This window comes from Delphinapterus leucas, chromosome 8, assembly GCF_059928025.1.
Source record: "Delphinapterus leucas isolate spDelLeu-1000000601 "Yukka" chromosome 8, BTC_Dleu_Yukka2, whole genome shotgun sequence".
Lineage (NCBI taxonomy): Eukaryota > Metazoa > Chordata > Mammalia > Artiodactyla > Monodontidae > Delphinapterus > Delphinapterus leucas.
In genome coordinates, this window is record NC_143136.1 from 21,577,505 (window position 1) to 21,596,040 (window position 18,536).

At 39.2% G+C, this 18,536-nt stretch overlaps 1 protein-coding gene across 1 annotated transcript in view; it reads left to right on the forward strand.

Moving 5' to 3' along the window:
- PECR (peroxisomal trans-2-enoyl-CoA reductase) overlaps nucleotides 1-18,536 on the forward strand; it is a 43,526-nt gene that overhangs the window by 6,062 nt on the left and 18,928 nt on the right. The window contains exons 3-7 of the mRNA XM_089915907.1: nucleotides 4,867-5,000; nucleotides 6,884-7,090; nucleotides 10,003-10,118; nucleotides 14,271-14,367; nucleotides 16,618-16,728. Coding sequence (XP_089772033.1) covers nucleotides 4,867-5,000; nucleotides 6,884-7,090; nucleotides 10,003-10,118; nucleotides 14,271-14,367; nucleotides 16,618-16,728 — 665 coding nt within the window. The remainder of the gene's footprint in view (nucleotides 1-4,866; nucleotides 5,001-6,883; nucleotides 7,091-10,002; nucleotides 10,119-14,270; nucleotides 14,368-16,617; nucleotides 16,729-18,536) is intronic.

The following is an 18,536-nucleotide window of genomic DNA, read 5'->3' on the forward strand; positions in this document are numbered from 1 at the left end:
AGCCGCTCCGCGGCATGTTGGATCTTTCCGGACCGGGGCACGAACCTGTGTCCCCTGCATCGGCAGGCGGACTCTCAACCACTGCGCCACCAGGGAAACCCCCGAGGCATGCTTTTTAAAGTGATTATTGTGTTGTCTTTCACATCCAGATGATTTCGACTGTCCCTTTTCTGAGAGGATGCTGAAAGCCCTAGCTCACAAGGGCAGGATGTAGGGAACAGAATTGAAACCCCCTTCCTCTATTTGACAGATGCTCTTAGACCAGAGGAGTCCTGCTTCCATCAAAGAATATTGAACCTAAGACCATTCACATTGAATTCAAGCTAAATCCTTGTCTCCGTCCTCAAGTTAGTCATTCTCTTTCTGTTGACAGTGGGTGAAATGAAAGTAGGAATTGCAAGTGGAAATTGTGAGGCAAGACAGCACTCTTTCTTGCTCTGGTGACTAGGCTCTTATCAACACCAGGGACCTAGAAGGTGCTTACATGTAGCACTCTGAGTTGAAGATTGAAAGGAATCAGTATCCGCCCAAGCAGAAAAGCGATATATTTGGCTACAAATGCCTCTGATGTGGAAATAACTCATTATTTGCTAGTTACTTCTGTACCTTGTTCTAAGTAAGTTTATCAAGCTTTCTGAATTTCTCTAGCAACTCATATAAACAACAAAAAAAGTCCATCTAAATCATTTAGCGTAAGGGTGAGGAGAAGGATATCGTCTAATAATTTTCTAGTTTATTATAAAATAAGAGCATTGCAATAAATTCAGGTAGTATGGAAGTATATAAAAGAAAAAAATGAGCTTTCCCATTCTGCCCATCTCCTAAATCCCTTTCCTGGTGATTTTCTATGAGTCAGCCACATGCACACATATACACTTGTGTGTATTTTGTTATTTACAAAACTGTGACTGTAGTATTCTTACTGTTCTGTAATTTTTTCTTTCCATGCTAGTGCATATAGTAGTACTTCATTCTTCTCAGAGTTATATAGTATTCTATTGTATGGATATGTAACAATTTATTTAACCATTCCTTTAATGGAAATTTAGGTTTCTAGTTCTACCCAGCACTGCAGCATTCCGCCTTGTAATACTTTTGCCCCCTGGCTCAAGTTTATATGCAGTTACAATAAATAGCCTTTTAAAGTTGTGTCCCAGTATAGTTCTGCTAATATTAGATAACTTTCCTGAAGCCTTCAGGGTTCAGATAGTAATTAGTGATAATTTAGTAAGCTTCTAATTAGATAATTCCTGTGAATAATGCTATTTATATTTTCATTATATCTCTTATTTGAGGCCTTGGACAAAGTCAGGCATTAATCACCTTAGTATTCTTGAGGATTTTTTTTTTTTAATGAGGCTTAACTTCTTAATGTGGATTTAGGAAGAGTTGTAGATGTCAGATTTCCATGCCTTGTCAGCCTGTGCTCTGCTCTAGAGCAGTTAATGCCCATCTTTAAGGCAGAAAGATCAAAGAAAAGAAGGTGATGGGCAGAGGCAGTGGCTAATCCAGGGGAACTTGTTTCTCCTTTCCATTATATTAATCAGATTAGCTATTCCTCCTAATTCAGGGAAACCTGGCTGAGGGTTGGACCTGGGCTAGAAATGTGTATTTCAATTCTTTCCCCTCCTGGGAGTAGAAGCTTCCTCCTGGAAACAGAAGAAGAAAGGAATAACGGTTCTCCTAACAGTATAATATATGCTTTGTTGAAAATTATACATCAATTTTTAAAATTTTATTTATTTATTTATTTATGGCTGCGTTGGGTCTTCGTTGCTACGCGCTTCTCTAGTTGCGGCGAGCAGGGGCTACTCTTTGTTGAGGTGCGTGGGCTCCTCATTGCGGTGGCTTCTCTTGTGCGGAGCACGGGCTCTAGGCACGCGGGCCTCAGCAGTTGTGGCACGCCAGTTCAGTAGTTGTGGCTCACGGGCTCTAGAGCTCAGGCTCAGTAGTTGTGACGCATGGGCTTAGTTGCTCCATGGCATGTGGAATCTTCCCAGACCAGGGCTTGAACCTGTGTCCCCTGCGTTGGCAGGCGGAGTCTTAACCACTGCGCCACCAGGAAAGTCCTATACATCAATTTTGATAAGTTGAATTCTATTTTAAAGTTAGTCTTGTCTTGCAAGGAATTCATGGTGAATCTTTTTAATATTTGCTTTATAAAGCTCTCAGATTGCCTATCAGAATTTCCAAAAGTTGTCTGCATTTGTAACTCACTAAATTATAACCTAATCTTGAAAAATAGTTTTTTAAAGTGCCTTATTTTAATATGCAGAAGCTACCTCATCATGTACAACTAGAAAGGTTGTGGTCAAACAGAGAGCCATTTTACTCTTTACCTTTCTAAGTGTCATTTATTCCATACATGAATATTGAATGTGGACTGTTTTTGAGTGTAATAATTACAATGACAGGGTCCCAGTCTTCCAGGAGATAATAGTGAGTGGGGGGAGACTTAATTATCATACAATACTGGTTTAAATGCTGTATTAGAATGAGGTCAGGGATATGGGAGCATGTAGAAGGAGCTGCCAATCTTGGCTCAGTGAGGGAGAGGAAGGAGGGTCGTCAACATAGTTGTGATTTTCAATATAGTTCGCTTTAAATCTGCCATATACATCTGGGCTTCCCAGAGGTGGTGAGGCTCTTCCCTCTCGCAAGGCTGTCTTGGCACGTATTTCTGCTTTTTATATTTGTACATGAAAAGAAGGAAGCATTCTCTTTAGGATAAACTAACATGTGAGGCAACAATGAGCAATAAGGGTCAGGATTACTTAGTGAGATAAATGAATAGTCCAGTGTCTCATAGCTTAATATTTTTACTTAAGGAAAGCACTGGTGGAGTGTCAGCATTCCCATGGGTAGCTCTTCCTTTTATAACTCCATTTACATACAATTCTAATTTCACTTTCAGTGTTACCAATTTTTATTTCTTTGTTGCACTTTCGTCTTTGTTGGCCAGTCTCTCCTTCAGTCATGGTTTTTGTAAAATGTCACATGGGTTTATCATTGGGAGACAAGGAGGCAACACAACTGCATTCTTTGCCATCTGTACACGAATTGAAGAACAGATGCATAGTGGCCAATCACTTACAGACAGTGAAAGAAGTGAAACAATTAGTCACTGACCGTGATGTGCATCTGTTATTCGCATGTTGATCTGTGGATTTGTACTGGCGGTACAGTTTATATTTTATGCAATTACTCAGTTAATCTGCCATGTTAACTGGAATTTGAACAGTGTTGTTGGGGGTCTGGTGTTATCTAAACTAAGGTAACTGAAATTAGCGTGTATTAGAGCCGAGCAAAACAAGGACTGCGGCTACTTCTACTTCACCCTTCCTGGACATTGTGTAACAATTAAATGCTCATACATTTTATTTCTACATATGTTGTAAAGCCTACAATACACTGATATCATTTTTACTTTAAACAATCACTACCTTTTAGAGAGATTGAATAGAAATAAGAAAAGACTACATATTTACTTTATTTACTCACATAATTACCATTTCCAGTTCTCTTTCTTCTTTTGTAGATTTAGATTTTCATCTGGTAGCATTGTCCTTCTGTTGGAAGGCCTTCCTTTAATCTTTTTGTAGTGCAGGTCTACTTTAATGAATTCTTCTGGATATCATATGTGTGAATAAGTCTTTAATTTGCCATTCCTTTTTTTTTTGCGGTACACAGGCCTCTCACTGTTGTGGCCTCTCCCGCTGTGGAGCACAGGCTCCGGACGCGCAGGCTCAACGGCCATGGCTCACGGGCCCAGCTGCTCCGCGGCATGTGGGATCTTCCCGGACTGGGGCACGAACCCGTGTCCCCTGCATCGGCAGGCAGACTCCCAACCACTGCTCCACCAGGGAAGCCCTGCCATTACTTTTGAAAGCTATTTTCACTGGGTAAGAGTTCTAGGTTCCAAAACTCCCACTGCCACCCGCATCCCCAGTACTTTCAAGATATTCCACTATCTTCTGGCTTGCATTGTTTCTGAAAAGAAGTGTTCTGTCTTCCTTGTCTTTTTTGTGTTCTTTTTCTCTGGCTGCTTTTAATATTTTTCTCTTTATCATTGGTTTATGTAATTATGTCATCAGTGCCATTCCTGGGCCTGTTTTTATTAATTTGCTTTTCTCCTCATTCTGGGTTGTATTTCCCTGCTCCTTTGTATGCCTTGTGGCTTTTTGTTGGATGCCAGACATTTGAATTTTACCTTGTTGCAGGCTAGTTATTTTTGTATTCTTATAAATATTGCTGAACTTTGTTCTGTGATGCAATTAAGTTACTTGGAAACAGTTTGAAACTTTGTAGAGCTTGGGAACAATCTTTCCCCAGCCTCAGATTGTTTCCTTACTCGTATGTACTGATCAGTGCTCAGCTGAAGATCTGAGGGAACTCTACAAATCTCTGGAGTTCCCCCCCTGTGTACCTCCTTTCTCTCTGTGCCATGTGTAATCTAGCTGTCTTGGCCTCCCTGGACTCCCAACTTCATCTCTTCTACCCAGGAGACTGCTGGGCTCTCAATGGGTTCTTCCTCCCTATGTTGCATCCTGAAGACTGTCTCTAGGCAGCAATCTGGAATAATAATAGGGCTCACATTGTTTGTGTTCACTCTCTGGGATCACTAGCCTGTGCTACTTGATATCCAGTGCCTGGAAATCATTGTTGCGTATATTTTGTTCAGTTTTTTAGTTGTTTTGGGCTGGAGGGTAAGTTCAGTTCCTATTACTCCATCTTGACCATATGCAGAAGTCCTAATTCATCTGTTTTTACAAGAACATATGAAACATTTTCTAAACATTATTACTTTCAGAACTTGGACAACCAGTGAAAACATATTTAGTTGTTCTTTGGCTGTTGTCTCCTCAGGGTGTAATGTGGTCATTGCATCCCGTGAGTCTGATAGATTAAAATCTGCCGCAGATGAACTGAAGGCCAGTCTGCCTCCTACCAGCCAGGCTCAAGTCACTCCCATAAAATGCAACATCTGTAATGACGAGGAGGTAAAGCAAATCTATCTTTGTTTTTTTAAATTTTATTGTAGTATAGTTGATTTACGATGTTGTGTTTAATTTCTGCTGTCAGCAAAGTGACAGTTATACATATATATATTCTTTTTCATATTCTTTTCCATTATGGTTTATTACAGGATATTGAATATAGTTCCCTGTGCTATACAGTAGGACCTTGTTGTTTATCCATTCTATATGTAATAGCTTGCATCTGCTAATCCCAAACTCCCAATCCTTCCCTCCCCCTTGGCAACTACAAATTTGTTCTCTATATCTGTGAGTCTGTTTTTGTTTCATAGATATATTGATTTGTGTTTTATTTTAGATTCCACATATATGTGATATCATATGGTATTTGTCTTTCTCTTTCTGACTTAGTTCACTTAGTATGATAATCTCTAGATCCATCCATGTTGCTGCAAATGGCATTATTTCATTCTTTTTTATTTTTGCGATATGCAGGCCTCTCACTGTTGTGGCCTCTCCCGTTGTGGAGCACAGGCTCCGGACGTGCAGGCTCAGCGACCATGGCTCACGGGCCCAGCCGCTCTGCGGCATGTGAGATCTTCCTGGACTGGGGCATGAACCCATGTCCCCTGCATTGGCAGGCGGACTCAACCACTGCGCCACCAGGGAAGCCATCATTCTTTTTGATGGCTGAGTATTATTCCATTTTGTGTGTGTGTGTGTGTGTGTGTGTGTGTGTGTGTATGTGTTTCACATCTTTATCCATTCATCTGTTGATGGACATTCAGGTTGTTTCAGTGTCTTGCTATTGTAATACTGTTGCTATGAACATTGGGGTGCATGTATCTTTTCAAATTATAGTTTTGTCTGGGTATATGGTCAGCAGTGCAGGAGTGGGGTTTCTGGATCATATGGCAACTGTAGTTTTAGTTTTTTGAGGAATGCAAATCTATCTTACTTATTCATTCATTTTAATTTATAGTAGTTGTCCCTAAACCTGACTGTGCTTTAAGTTTTCCCATAGTAGCTATCTTAGATGAGGTTCACTAGAAGCAGAGCCTGTGAAGGAGATTCTTGAGCTAATGATCTATTGAGTGAGTGGCCTCTGGAGAAAGAGAGGAAGGGAAGAAATGTAGGGAAGCTAAGCAAGGACAGTTTCATCTAGTGACTACCTTTTGTGCCTTTTGCCCTTTAACTCATTTCATAATGTCTGTTTCATCACTATCCATTATTCTGTGTTGGTAGTTTACAAATTAAAACAATGGAGGGGTGATCCAGGTCCTTGGATAAATCTTGTCATTAAAATTCCAAATTTAGCTTTATGATCTATGGGTATCGGATACTGGTAAATTATTCACTGATATAGGATTTTCAGTTTTATTCATTGTGACTACCTCTCCATTTACTGTGGTTCTCAGAGTTACTATTCACTGTGAGACACTGCAAGCTCTGCTACTCTACTAAAGCAGGTAATAAAGTCCAAGTAGCAAGTTAGGTTATTAACCAGTTCACTTTTAACATTTTATTTATTTATTTATTGAAGTGCAGTTGATGTACAATTTATATGTTACAGGTGTATAATATAGTGATTCACAATTTTTAAAGGTTATACTCCATTTATAGTTATCATAAAATATTTGCCATATTCCCCATGTTGTATAATATATTCTTGTAGCTTATTTTATACCTAATAGTTTGTACTTCTTAATCTCCTACCCTTCACTGCCTCTCCCTGCTTCCCTCTCCATATTGGTAACCACTAGTTTGGGCTCTATGTCTGTGAATCTGCTTAGTTTTTGTTATATTCACTAATTCATTGTATTTTTTAGATTCCACATATAAGTGCTATCATACAGTATTTGTATTTCTCTCTCTGTAACCAGTTCACTTTTAATGTTTTTCTTTAGGCGAATAATTTGGTCAAAGCCACCTTAGACTTTTATGGTCAGATCAGTTTCTTGGTAAACAATGGAGGAGGCCAGTTCTTCTCTCCTTCTGAACACATCAGTTCAAAGGGGTGGAATGCTGTGATTGAAACCAAACTGATGGGTGCCTTCTACATGTGCAAAGCAGGCAAGTGTGATCAATCATCCAAGAAGTCCAAGTGTCTTTATGTAAAGATCATAGAGAATCCTGAAAGAGAAATTGTTATGGGCTCAGAAGCTCCATGTCATCAACACTTACTGCCCTGATTTAACTTACATACAACATAGCAATGCAAATTGCTGCATTTCTGGATGGTAATTTGGCAACATTTATAAAATACAAATATTGTTTGATCTGTTACTTTTATTTCTAGGAAGTTATCATGTAAACATTATTCAGAATTTGTACAAAGATATTGCTACAGAGTGCTTCATAACATAAAGGAAGACTCCACACTTATTTTGTTTTTAAGAAATGAATCTGTTAAATCTATTACAAGGACCTATTAATTAATTCAGTGAAATCTTCAGGGAGAATACCAGAGTCCACATTTTTTATGACTAATAAGTAATTAGCACACATGCATAGTCTTTAGATTAAAGCTTATGTTTCATAGGTGGTAATACTCAACCCTGAAGTTGGGTAACTGAAGAGTTCCCTTACAAACTATCCAAGACATTTTTATGCTGAAAAATGTGGAACGAGTATAATTCTGAACCACAGGGTCTTCACCCCAACATGGGTTAGGCTTTATATTCTTTTATTTATTTTATTTAAAAAATTTTTTTTGTGGTACGCGGGCCTCTCACTGTTGTGGCCTCTCCCGCTGCGGAGCACAGCCTCTGGACGCGCAGGCTCATTGGCCATGGCTCACGGGCCCAGCTGCTCCACGGCATGTGGGATCTTCCCGGACCGGGGCACGAACCTGTGTCCCCTGCATCGGCAGGAGGACTCTGAACCACTGCGCCACCAGGGAAGCCCCCTGGCTTTATATTCTTAGTATCTCTAAATCAAAGGTCTTGCAGACACTTCCAGCCTCATCTTTATCTAACTGGTAGTATACAGTTCCGTATTAATTGTGATACAGGATGAGCTGCTGAAGTGTAGAGATCCATAAAAAAGAGGAGCTTGAATAAGATAGTTGACTTCTCCCTCACATAAAAACTCAAGGTATATAGTCCAGGGATAGTATGGTAGTTCCATAATCATTAGGGAATAAGGATCCTACTTCTTGCTTTACTATCTTTGACATGTGGTTTCCATCCCATGGTCCAAAATGGCTGCTCCAGTTCCTGTCATTGTAACTGCATTCCAGACAGCAGGAATGAGGAAGAATGTAATACTCACTCATTCTTTTTAACAGCACCATCTGGAAGTGGCGCCGTTACATTCACTGACGTTCGTCATCAGCTAGAACTCAGTTAAACGATCATACCTACCTATAAGGGATACTGGGAAATAGAATCTTTAGGTGAGTAGCTATGTGCCTAAGTACAAATTCAATTTCTATGTAAGAAGAGGAGAATGAGCATGAGGAGGTAGCTTGTAGTCTCTAACCCACCCTTCATAGCTCAGCACTTCAACACCTTCCAGCACTCAAGTCAACAGTCTCTTACCAACCTGAGGTTCCTTGCCAACAGCCATTAATTAGAAGTCTGCAGAGTCTAGATTCAGTTATGATTTTTATTAGCCAGAATTGAATTAAAGAATACAGGGCGTCTAGTTTTTGTTTTGTTTTGTTTTTACTTTAAACAATGGGACTTAGCTTTTGGTTTTGAAAACAAGGAATATGAAACATACATTTTTTCTGTACCATAATAATAACAGTGAAAAACTGAAAACCATTTAAATATTCTAGAGTAAAATATTAGTTGAGTGAAGTTTTATACATCTACAGGATAGAGTACTATGCAGCCACTAAAAATGTAGGTATAAAAATATACTTCTCAATATGAAAAGATATTCCCAGACATCGAGTGAAAAGCAGGTTATAAAACATTCTATCCAGCATGATCACATTTCTGCAAAAAACAGTATATATTTATATATGGCTGTATATGAATAGACATAATTCTGAAGGAGTTTATACCAAAATACTGACATATTATCTCTGGGAGGTAAAATTACATATTATTTTCATCTTTTTGCGTATCTGCTTTTTCTAGTTTTTCTAAAATGAACATGTATTTTTAATGTAATTAAAATGATTTAAGTCATGACTACCCTGAAGTTCCAGGTTTTTCAACTTGTACTCTTTGACACAATATGCTATTGTTAAAGACTTGTGGGAACATCCACATATAAATTACTGGTGAATTTAGACTTTCCTATAGCCTTTAATTATTCATTTTACTAATATAGGAATTTCTTTCTCCCAGTTTATTTTTGGAAACCTCTTGAATGTGTGAAAAAGTTAAAGAAATAATACAATGAACTCCTATTAGACATACCTCGTTTTATTATGTTTTGCTTTATTGCACATCGGGCAAGTCTGCCAGCACTGTTTTTCTAACAGCATTTGCTTACTTTGTGTCTCTGGGTCATATTTAGGTAATTATCGCAATATTTCAAATTTTTATTATATTTGTTATGATGATTTGTGGTCAGTGATCTTTGATGTTACTATTGCAAAAAGATTACAACTTGCTGAAGCTCAAATGATGGTTAGCACTTTTTAGCAATAAAATATTTTAAAATTAAGGTTGTACATTATTTTTTTATACATAATGCTATCACACATTTCATAGACTATAGTTTAGTGTAAACATAATTTTTATATGCACTGGGAAACAAAAAAATTTTCTTAATTCACTGTATTGCAATATTGTGGTGGTCTGGAACTGAACCTGCCGAAATCTCCAAGCTGTGTCTGTATACCTTTCATTTAGATTCACCAAGTGCTAACATTTTGCTGCATTTGCATTCTCTCTCTGTGTCTTTCCCCCCTCTCTTCCTCCCTCCCATCTCTGGAGCTCGTTTAGGCGGTGCTCTGAATCCCCTCTCCTCACGCACCCCAAAACAATTGTCTTCTTGCCTCTTCGGCAGGTGCAGATTTTTCCAGACTCCCTCCCGGCCAGCTGTGGCGCACTAGCCCCTTCAGGCTGTGTTCACGCCGCCAACCCGAGTCCTCTCCCTGTGCTCCGACCTCCGAAGCCCGAGCCTCAGCTCCCAGCCCCCGCCCGTCCCGGCGGGTGAGCAGACAAGCCTCTCGGGCTGGTGAGTGCTGGTAGGCACAGGTCCTCTGTGCGGGAATCTCTCTGCTTTTCCCTCCGCACCCCTGTGGCTGCGCTCTCCCCCGCGGCTCCGAAGCTTTCCCCCTCCGCCACCCGCAGTCTCCGCCCGCGAAGAGGCTCCTAGTGTGTGGAAACCTTTCCTTCTTCACAGCTCCCTCCCACTGGTGCGGGTCCTGTCCCTATTCTTTTGTGTCTGTTTTTTCTTTTTTCTTTCGCCCTACCCAGGTACGTGGGGAGTTTCTTGCCTTTTGGGAAGTCTGAGGTCTTCTGCCAGCATTCAGTAGGTGTTCTGTAGTTGTTGTTCCACATGTAGATGTATTTCTGGTGTATTTGTGGGGAGGAAGGTGATCTCCACGTCTTACTTCTCCGCCATCTTGAAGGTCCCCCCCTCCCCGCAGGTCCCGCTTCTATGTTTTTTAGCTGATGCTCTTCCATAAAAAGACTTTTAGTTACACCACATCCATCACTTCTCCCTATATATGTTATTATTATTATTAACTTTTTTAGTATACCACTATGGAATCAAGGATTTCTTTTCAAATTCATTGTTTCAAATGTACACATTGTCTCAACTTTAATAGAAATTTGTGTTTCAATGTTTCGCTATTACAAATAATTCTGTGATGAATAACATTGTAAATATTTGTTTCATATTTGTGGAGGTATATATTTAGGGTATATCCGGGAAGTTGGACTGCTGGGTGAAGAGTAAATGCATCCTGTTAGGCATTTGCAAGTTTCTTTGTTCTTTGGCTGCGCTGTGTGGCATGCGGGATCTTAGTTCCCCAACCAGGGATGGAACCCATGCCCCCTGCACTGGGAGTGTGGATTCTTAACCACTGGACTGCTGGGGAGGTCCCTGCAAGTTTCTTTGCATTTTGCACTCCATCATCAATGAATGAGAATGCCTGTTCCTCACAGCCTCACCAAAAATGTGTCTTGTCAATTTCTGGACAACTCTGATGGGCAAGAAATGATATCCCAGTGCAGCATCTTTTCATTTGTTGAAAGGCTACCTGGATATCTCTTCTGTGTGTGTGTTTGAATTGTATTGCTGTCTTTGCACGTGTTTCTCTGGGGTTCTGATCATTTTCTGACATTGTCAGTGTCGTCTAAGAATAGTCCAATTTCCATTACAATCTGTGCAGAGGAGCTTAGACTGACCTGCTGATCTTTTGGGTCATTGTCAATAATTACAAGGGCAAGAGATGGGCCAAAAAGCAACTCATATCTCCCATGGAGAGAGAATTCATGGCCCAAATGCCTGTCAGTGAGTGAATGAATAAACAGATCATGGTATATATGTATAATGTGCTACTCAGAAATGAAAAGGAGTGAACTATTGATTCATGCAGCAATGTGGATAAATCTGAAAATAATTATTCTGAGTGAAAGAAGCCAGATAGAAAAGAGCATGTATGTATGATTTCATTTATATGTTTAAGTCCTAGAAGCGTTGAAAAAAAATTTTTAATGCTAGATTCACTGAGAGTTAGATATTATTCTGCCTCCTATTCATAAATTACAGGAAGAAAATGAAGCAGTGCGACAGCCTTTGGGGTGGTTTATCGCTCATAATCTCTTCCTTTACACAGTGCAAGACATTTCAAATCATATCTGATACACAAATAAGGCCTTAGTATTTCAGAAGATTTTCTCAGTGAAAGAATGGCTGTGAGACGTTATTCAGATGGCAAAATTAAATCTCATGGAACTCCTAGTCTAGATAAATGCCCTTGCTTCTCTTCTGGGCTTTTGCTTCAGAAAAGTGGCTGGAACAATGCCTCATGCGACATAGTCACCATCCTGCCGCTGAATCGTCCACCATCTGTTCTGTTTCGATGGGGGTCACTTTTTTCTCCTGGAAGGGGAGTTTTTACAAACCTCGTGGTCCATTCAGGCATCGCATCCACCTGGACCTCCCAGTAATGCTAGCCGGAATCAAATCCTTCAGAACCCAGGACTACTGGATAAGCCGTAAATCTCTCTGGATAAACTCTCTGCTTTTTCTTCACAAATGTCCCCAATTTTTTTTTAATCCTCAGAGACAGAGAGATTAGGATGTGCTGTTTCAAGATCCAGAGTCACTTTCAGTTTCTGTGTAATTTTCTGCAGTGCCAAATACTGCAGAGGAAGGCCGTCTCCCTCCTTCCTTATGGAACGATCAGAGAGCTGGGCGCTTCAGGCTTTCACACCTGTCATGGGTGGTCTCGACATCCAGCAGCACTTTCCCTTCTGACATCACACTCTTCTCTGCCAACTTCTTTAGTAGATCTTTGAGTGTTGAGATGTAGTCTGAAAATGCTATTGTGTCTGCATTGAGTTTGTATTAAATGTCCTTCTCGGCTAACCTTGAGAACTATGTAGGGGAGGATAAATAATTTTCCCTCTGCCCTTCAGAGCTCTTAGCTGAGACTCCTGTAATAAAAGACAGATGAACAGGAGAAAAACAAATGGAAGTTTATTCACACGTATACCTCATGTATACATGGGAGGTACCCAGGGAAAAATGAGCAACTGCCTGTCGTGGCTTCCAATTCAGGATTAAGTACCATCTTAGTAGGAAAAGGGGAGAGGGGATATAGGCCTCTTGGGGTGGGGAGTATATGATTTTTAGGAAAGATGAATGGGTCCTTTGAAGAATGGATGGGAGGTATGAGAGTTGGTGACAAAGTTTGTCCGCATGTGGTGTCGACATCTAGTCTCCCGTCATGTGACAACAGTCAGCCTTCCCTGGTTGATGAGACTCCCAGGGAGGGGATTTATGTCACTGCGTTCCTTTTAGCCGATGAGGGGGGTTCAGAGAAAGGCTCTCTCTGCATTTTCTGTGTTTCAAGTGCCCGCAGCTGAAAATAATCAATATACCATCGCAGCAGCACATTCGGGTGGCATCCCACTCCCTTCAACGGCCTCTCGCTCACATGCAACAAACTGGTCCAGGTGCTCAAATTCAGAGAGTAATTTCTGTCTCTGATTTTCCAACTCCCTCTCTCTCCCCCTCCCTCCATCCCCCCCCACCCCAATCCTAGTAGTTTTCTTTCTTGGGTGGCTGTTTCTGAACACTTGCCACTTTCTTCTTCAGGGGCTCTAGGTCACTGCTGAGCCTTTTCCTATGATGAGAGGCAGGACCTCATATGGTGGCCCTGGTGGTCAGGGGATGAGTGCAAGGGGACAAACACCTCTAGGTTCTCCTCACAGAAAATTGCACGAACTCGACTATGTTTCCTGCATATGCTCATCTGTTCTGCCCCCGCCTCTTGCTCCTGGTGATGTGAAGCTGTGTGTTCACCGTCGTGTCATCCTGTCCAGCTGGGCATTACTCCAGAAGGGCCCCTCCTAGCATTGGTGGCAAGCAAAGAAACCTGTCCTATAAATCCACCCGGGACTGTTGGATGCAGAGTGGCACAAATGGTGGCCACGTTTGATGGTGATGAGGTTGCCCAGGTAATTCTGGCAGATGGAGCGGTTGGTTTCTGCCTGGAGTCCTGCCAGGGCTTTTGCAGCCAACATGGGGACTGAGGGGGACTTTCTTCAGGAAAATGGGGCTATGGAGGTACTCTCTAGTGAGGAGTGGGTACACCCCCAGATCTCACGTACTTGGTTCTGAGGACCTTTTAATTAGAAATTCTAAGCCATAGTATGTCTATACCTTTTTGCACCATATGGATACAGACCTAAGTATTTGAACCTCTTCTCTGGAAACATATTAAAATTTATTTAAATTTTTTTATGTCTAGAAATTCTGTTGATACTATTGCTAGCCTGAAGTATGAATTTCATATCCCTTATTATATAAAATTGATGAAAAAAATAACCACACGTGTAACCCTCAAAATTACCGGTTTGTTTGTTTTCTTCCATAATTAGAAGTTCTTCAAAATATTCCTCTTATGCACATGATGATTTGGGGGAGCTTATGTGGGCCTTGACTTACGTGAGATTTGTTTGACTATAAGATAGTTGTGGTTTTGCTTTAATTTTGAAGGACCTGGTTCTTTCTTATGGTTCAGACAGGGACTCATAACAAGAACATTGTTGTGGGACTCTGACAGGTCATTGGTACACCTATCAGTTTAATTAAGGGAGACATACTCAACAGAAGCTGATTGTAATGTTTGTATTTTGTCTTTTAAAGGCATAGTGGAGCTGCCAGAGAAGGTGTTTACAACCTCACCAAATCCTTAGCGGTGGAATGGGCCAGCAGTGGAATAAGGATCAATTGTGTTGCCCCTGTAGGTAAATGTTCAATATGAAAGCTGTTGACAAATTGTGTTCTTCTGGTTCCATTTGTGTTGTTAGTAGAGGTATTTGTTAATATGCATGTATACTAGAAAAGATTGGCTTTTAAAAATAGATAAAACCAGAAAGAAGTATTCTTTGATTTACAACCAGATTGTCAAGAAGGTTAAGTTAAGCCAATGATTCTCACTCCTGGCTGTGTATTAGAATCATCTGTGAAATAAAAAAAAATAGTGGTATATAAGCTTGACTCCAAACTATGGAATCCAGGTGTTGGTATTTTTTTAAGCTGATTGAATTGCACAGAGAAGGAAATTCAAGTTCACCGTGAAGGTTGAGAATCACTGCCTTAAAGAATGAATTTTTCTAGATTATCTTGTTATTTCTTGGTATATCATTAATCCTTTATTAGGAGAGAGAGAAACTTAAAATCAAAGTTCTAGGAAGGAATTTCCAGTTGAAGATCAACTATAAGTCAAGGGGAAATTTCTCTGAAACATAATGTAAATGATAGGGAAAAAAATAACAATTTGTTCAGCTTTAAACACTGTCATATTATGTGAAGTAAGACATAGCTTAAGCTTCCTTGGGGATTACATATTGGCCATGTACTCCAAGAGAGATAATAAATGAAACATCTCACATCCTGCAAAACTCAGCTCAAATTCATTTCTCTGTGATGATTCCTGGTCATTGCTAAGATAGTAATCATCCCTCAGTCTGAAACTCTGTAATATCTGGCGGGTATTACCTATGATCTATCTATATAGTATCCATAGATATTGTTATCTATGCTACTCAGTGGGAACTAAGCATGAACTGACTTGTAGATATTAGAGAAATCTCATCTCTAACAAATGCAGGTTCCTAGCCAGAAACTTCACATACCTTCAGTGTTTTGGGGCTGACATTACCTTATCTACCTTACTCTCAAATATTTATAGAGTAAATTAGATATAGTTCCATTCTGAATGTTGATACTTCGGAGTACTGGCCTCCAAACATGTATTTCTTGATAACCTTTAATGATGTGTTTGTGTTATAAGCACAATACTAAAGTCAGATTTGTCCTCCACAGATGTTTTTAGGTTTAATGTCTAAACCTTAATACTACTGGAAGATTCCATCCTCTTTATTTATTTATTTTTAAAATTTATTTATTTATTTTTGGCTTCGTTGTGTCTTTGTTGCTGCGTGCGGGCTTTCTCTAGTGGTGGCGAGCAGTGGTTACTCTTCATTGCAGTGCGCGGGCTTCTCATTGTGGTGGCTTCTCTTGTTGCAGAACACCAGCTCTAGGTGCGCGGGCTTCATTGGTTGTGGCTCGCAGGCTCAGTAGTTGTGGCTCGCGGGCTCTAGAGCTCAGGCTCAGTAGTTGTGGTGCACGGGCTTAGTTGCTCTGCGGCATGTGGGATCTTCCCAGACCAGGGATCAAACCTGTTTCCCCTGCATTGGCAGGCGGATTCTTAACCATTGCGCCACTAGGGAAGTCCCGATTCCATCCTCTTTAAATAAAAGGTTACAAATTGTTTAATTGGAAACCGGTATATTACCCCAGTATTGTTTGGAGTAATTAATACTGCCAAGTTTCTACATCTTACTCTCATCCCTCCTGTTTCCTCCCCTTCTAATAACCTCTGCTGTATATAATTATAAGCCAGCAATAAATAGCTTTATCCTGTGTTAAACAGTTTTTGAGTAATTTTTTTGGCTTTATAAACCATTGAAAGCTACTGAAAGCTGAATAAAAGAATTCTTAAACAATTAAAATTTAAATTTATTTGTATTGCATTTAAATTTTTTATTTGTGATTTTTCTCTAGGTAAGAAGCCATGAAAATATTGCATTTTCTAAGTCCTACTTAACCATAGGCCAGTTTTCCATTGTAAAACATAGAAGCCTTAGTGGAAGGTAAAATAGACTCCCCTGACCCATTGTTCCCAGTTAAGGGCTTCTCTGATCTACTCGTATGATTATGCTTTCAGAAACCAAGTCTTTTATGAAAAACTCTCGAGCTTGGCTGGTTATAATGCGAGGTGAGGTCACAAAGTGAGCATTCAGATAATCCTTTTGAGTAGTGGTTGACTGTACTTCTTTGACCATTTTGAGAAAAATTAATATTAGAAATGTTAACTTTTCTATTAAACTTAAACAACTTGGTATTGGATGACAGACTGCCTTGTTGTCTTTACAATTAAAATTTAATTTTATGTACTTTATTTTTTCCTGTTTTATTTTAAACATAGGGAATCATTTATTCCCAGACTACTTTTAACAACCATGGTCATTTGGCAATAGACTTATTTGAAGGGTACTTTCAGAAAATCCCAGCTAAAAGACTTGGAGGTCTTGAGGAGGTGATGTATGTATCTAACATTGGTTGGAGTTACTTTGTTTTATACTTTGGAGACTGGTAATATTTTGGTGCCCTTTTTAAATAGTCTGGTTGGCTAATAGAGAAGATTGCTCCCATGCCATGAAGCCATTTCCACTGTTCCTTCTGGCTCCCAGGAATCCTATCCTGATGGTGCTTTGAATACTCACAGTAGCATTTATTCAGGAGTGAATGCAGTGTGGATTAAGAGCAGCATGTTTTTATTGTTTCATTGTATTTTTCAGCTACTTTGTTTTATCACGTGGCATTTATGATACACAGAAACGTAAGCAAGTCAGACAATTATGACAAAATGAAGTTCCATACACGATTTCTGTAAGGTGGCCAGCTTTAAGTATGTAAAAATCAATAGCTTTCTTAAATGCCAGCAAGATCAGTCCTAAATTGTAATTTTTTTTAAAAAAGAAGATCTTTTCCACAATAATAATAAAAACGAAAATACCCGGAGTAAACTTAACTCTAAATGAAAAAACGTTTATTACTGAAGAACAGAAAAAAAAGACCAGAATAAACACAGACATGTCACATTCCTCAATGGAGAGGCTCAATTTGACTAAAAACAAGTTTCCTTAAATCAGTGTATACATTTAATATATTTTTGGAATTAATATACTGATTCTAAAGTTTGTCTTGAAAAAGATTTATGCCAAAACTGCCAAAAATGTTTTGAAAAAGAATAATGAGGGGATTTGACCCTCCTGCTACCAAAACGTACTATAAAACTATACTTATTTACCACATCGGGGGCTGGTACTAGAAGAGGTTAAAATTAGTGGAACAGAATGGACTCTCGTATCAGTACCATATATATAAGGGGAGTTTATAGGAAAAGTAGCATTTCAAATCTGCAAGGAAAGCATAGACCATTCAGCAAAAGTCTTGCAGCAATTGGCTGTTCCTTTAGAAATAGAGCTCCTTGTCTCATATCACACGCAAAATGATTTTCAGATATATTTAAGTGCTAAATATAAAAGCAAAGCCATAAAACTCTTAGAGGAAAATGTGTTCTAATTCCTAGAGCTAGCTTTCATTATCAGTTTGATGTATATCTTTCCAAAATTTTACTGTGCATGCTCAAAAATATTTTTATTTACAGACTTTTTTACGAAAGTGGGATTCTATTGTATGTTTTCTGCCACTCGCTATGGATGTGGCATAGTATATTTAATTAGACCCTATTGTTGCACATTGCGATTCTATTTATATTTTTTATACTTCAGTAATTCTGCAGTGAACATCCTTCAATGTAGTCATGCACTCTTGGGTGAGGAGGTAACTTTCTAGAAGCAGAATTCCTGAACTAAAATTGACTTGTATATTAAATTTTAGAAGATACTGTTAAATCCAACATTTGATGAGCGATTTTGAGCAAGGTGCTTGGATTTTTATCCTGAAAACTGAGAGTGATTTTTAAAGACTTTAAATCAAGGGAATGATCTAACTAAATTTTGTTTTGGAGAGAACGCTCTTTCTATTTTATGAACTATATTGCCTATATTTACTGTATTAAAAATTGAAATTGAGAAACTTAAGAAATATTTATGAATTCATTTAAAATCATCTTAATAAAGGCATTACATGCTATGAATAATATTTTTACTGAAAAATAGCTACATTTTAAAATACAAAAGCAAACTTTTTTGCATTTGTTTTACACTTTTTACAAATGGCTTAATAGAAAACAGCTGGACTCACATCTGCTTCTGCATTCAGTCTGTTGCAATATGTTGTTTTGGTTAAAGCATGTGAAGCGAACCTGGCTTTGTGCCA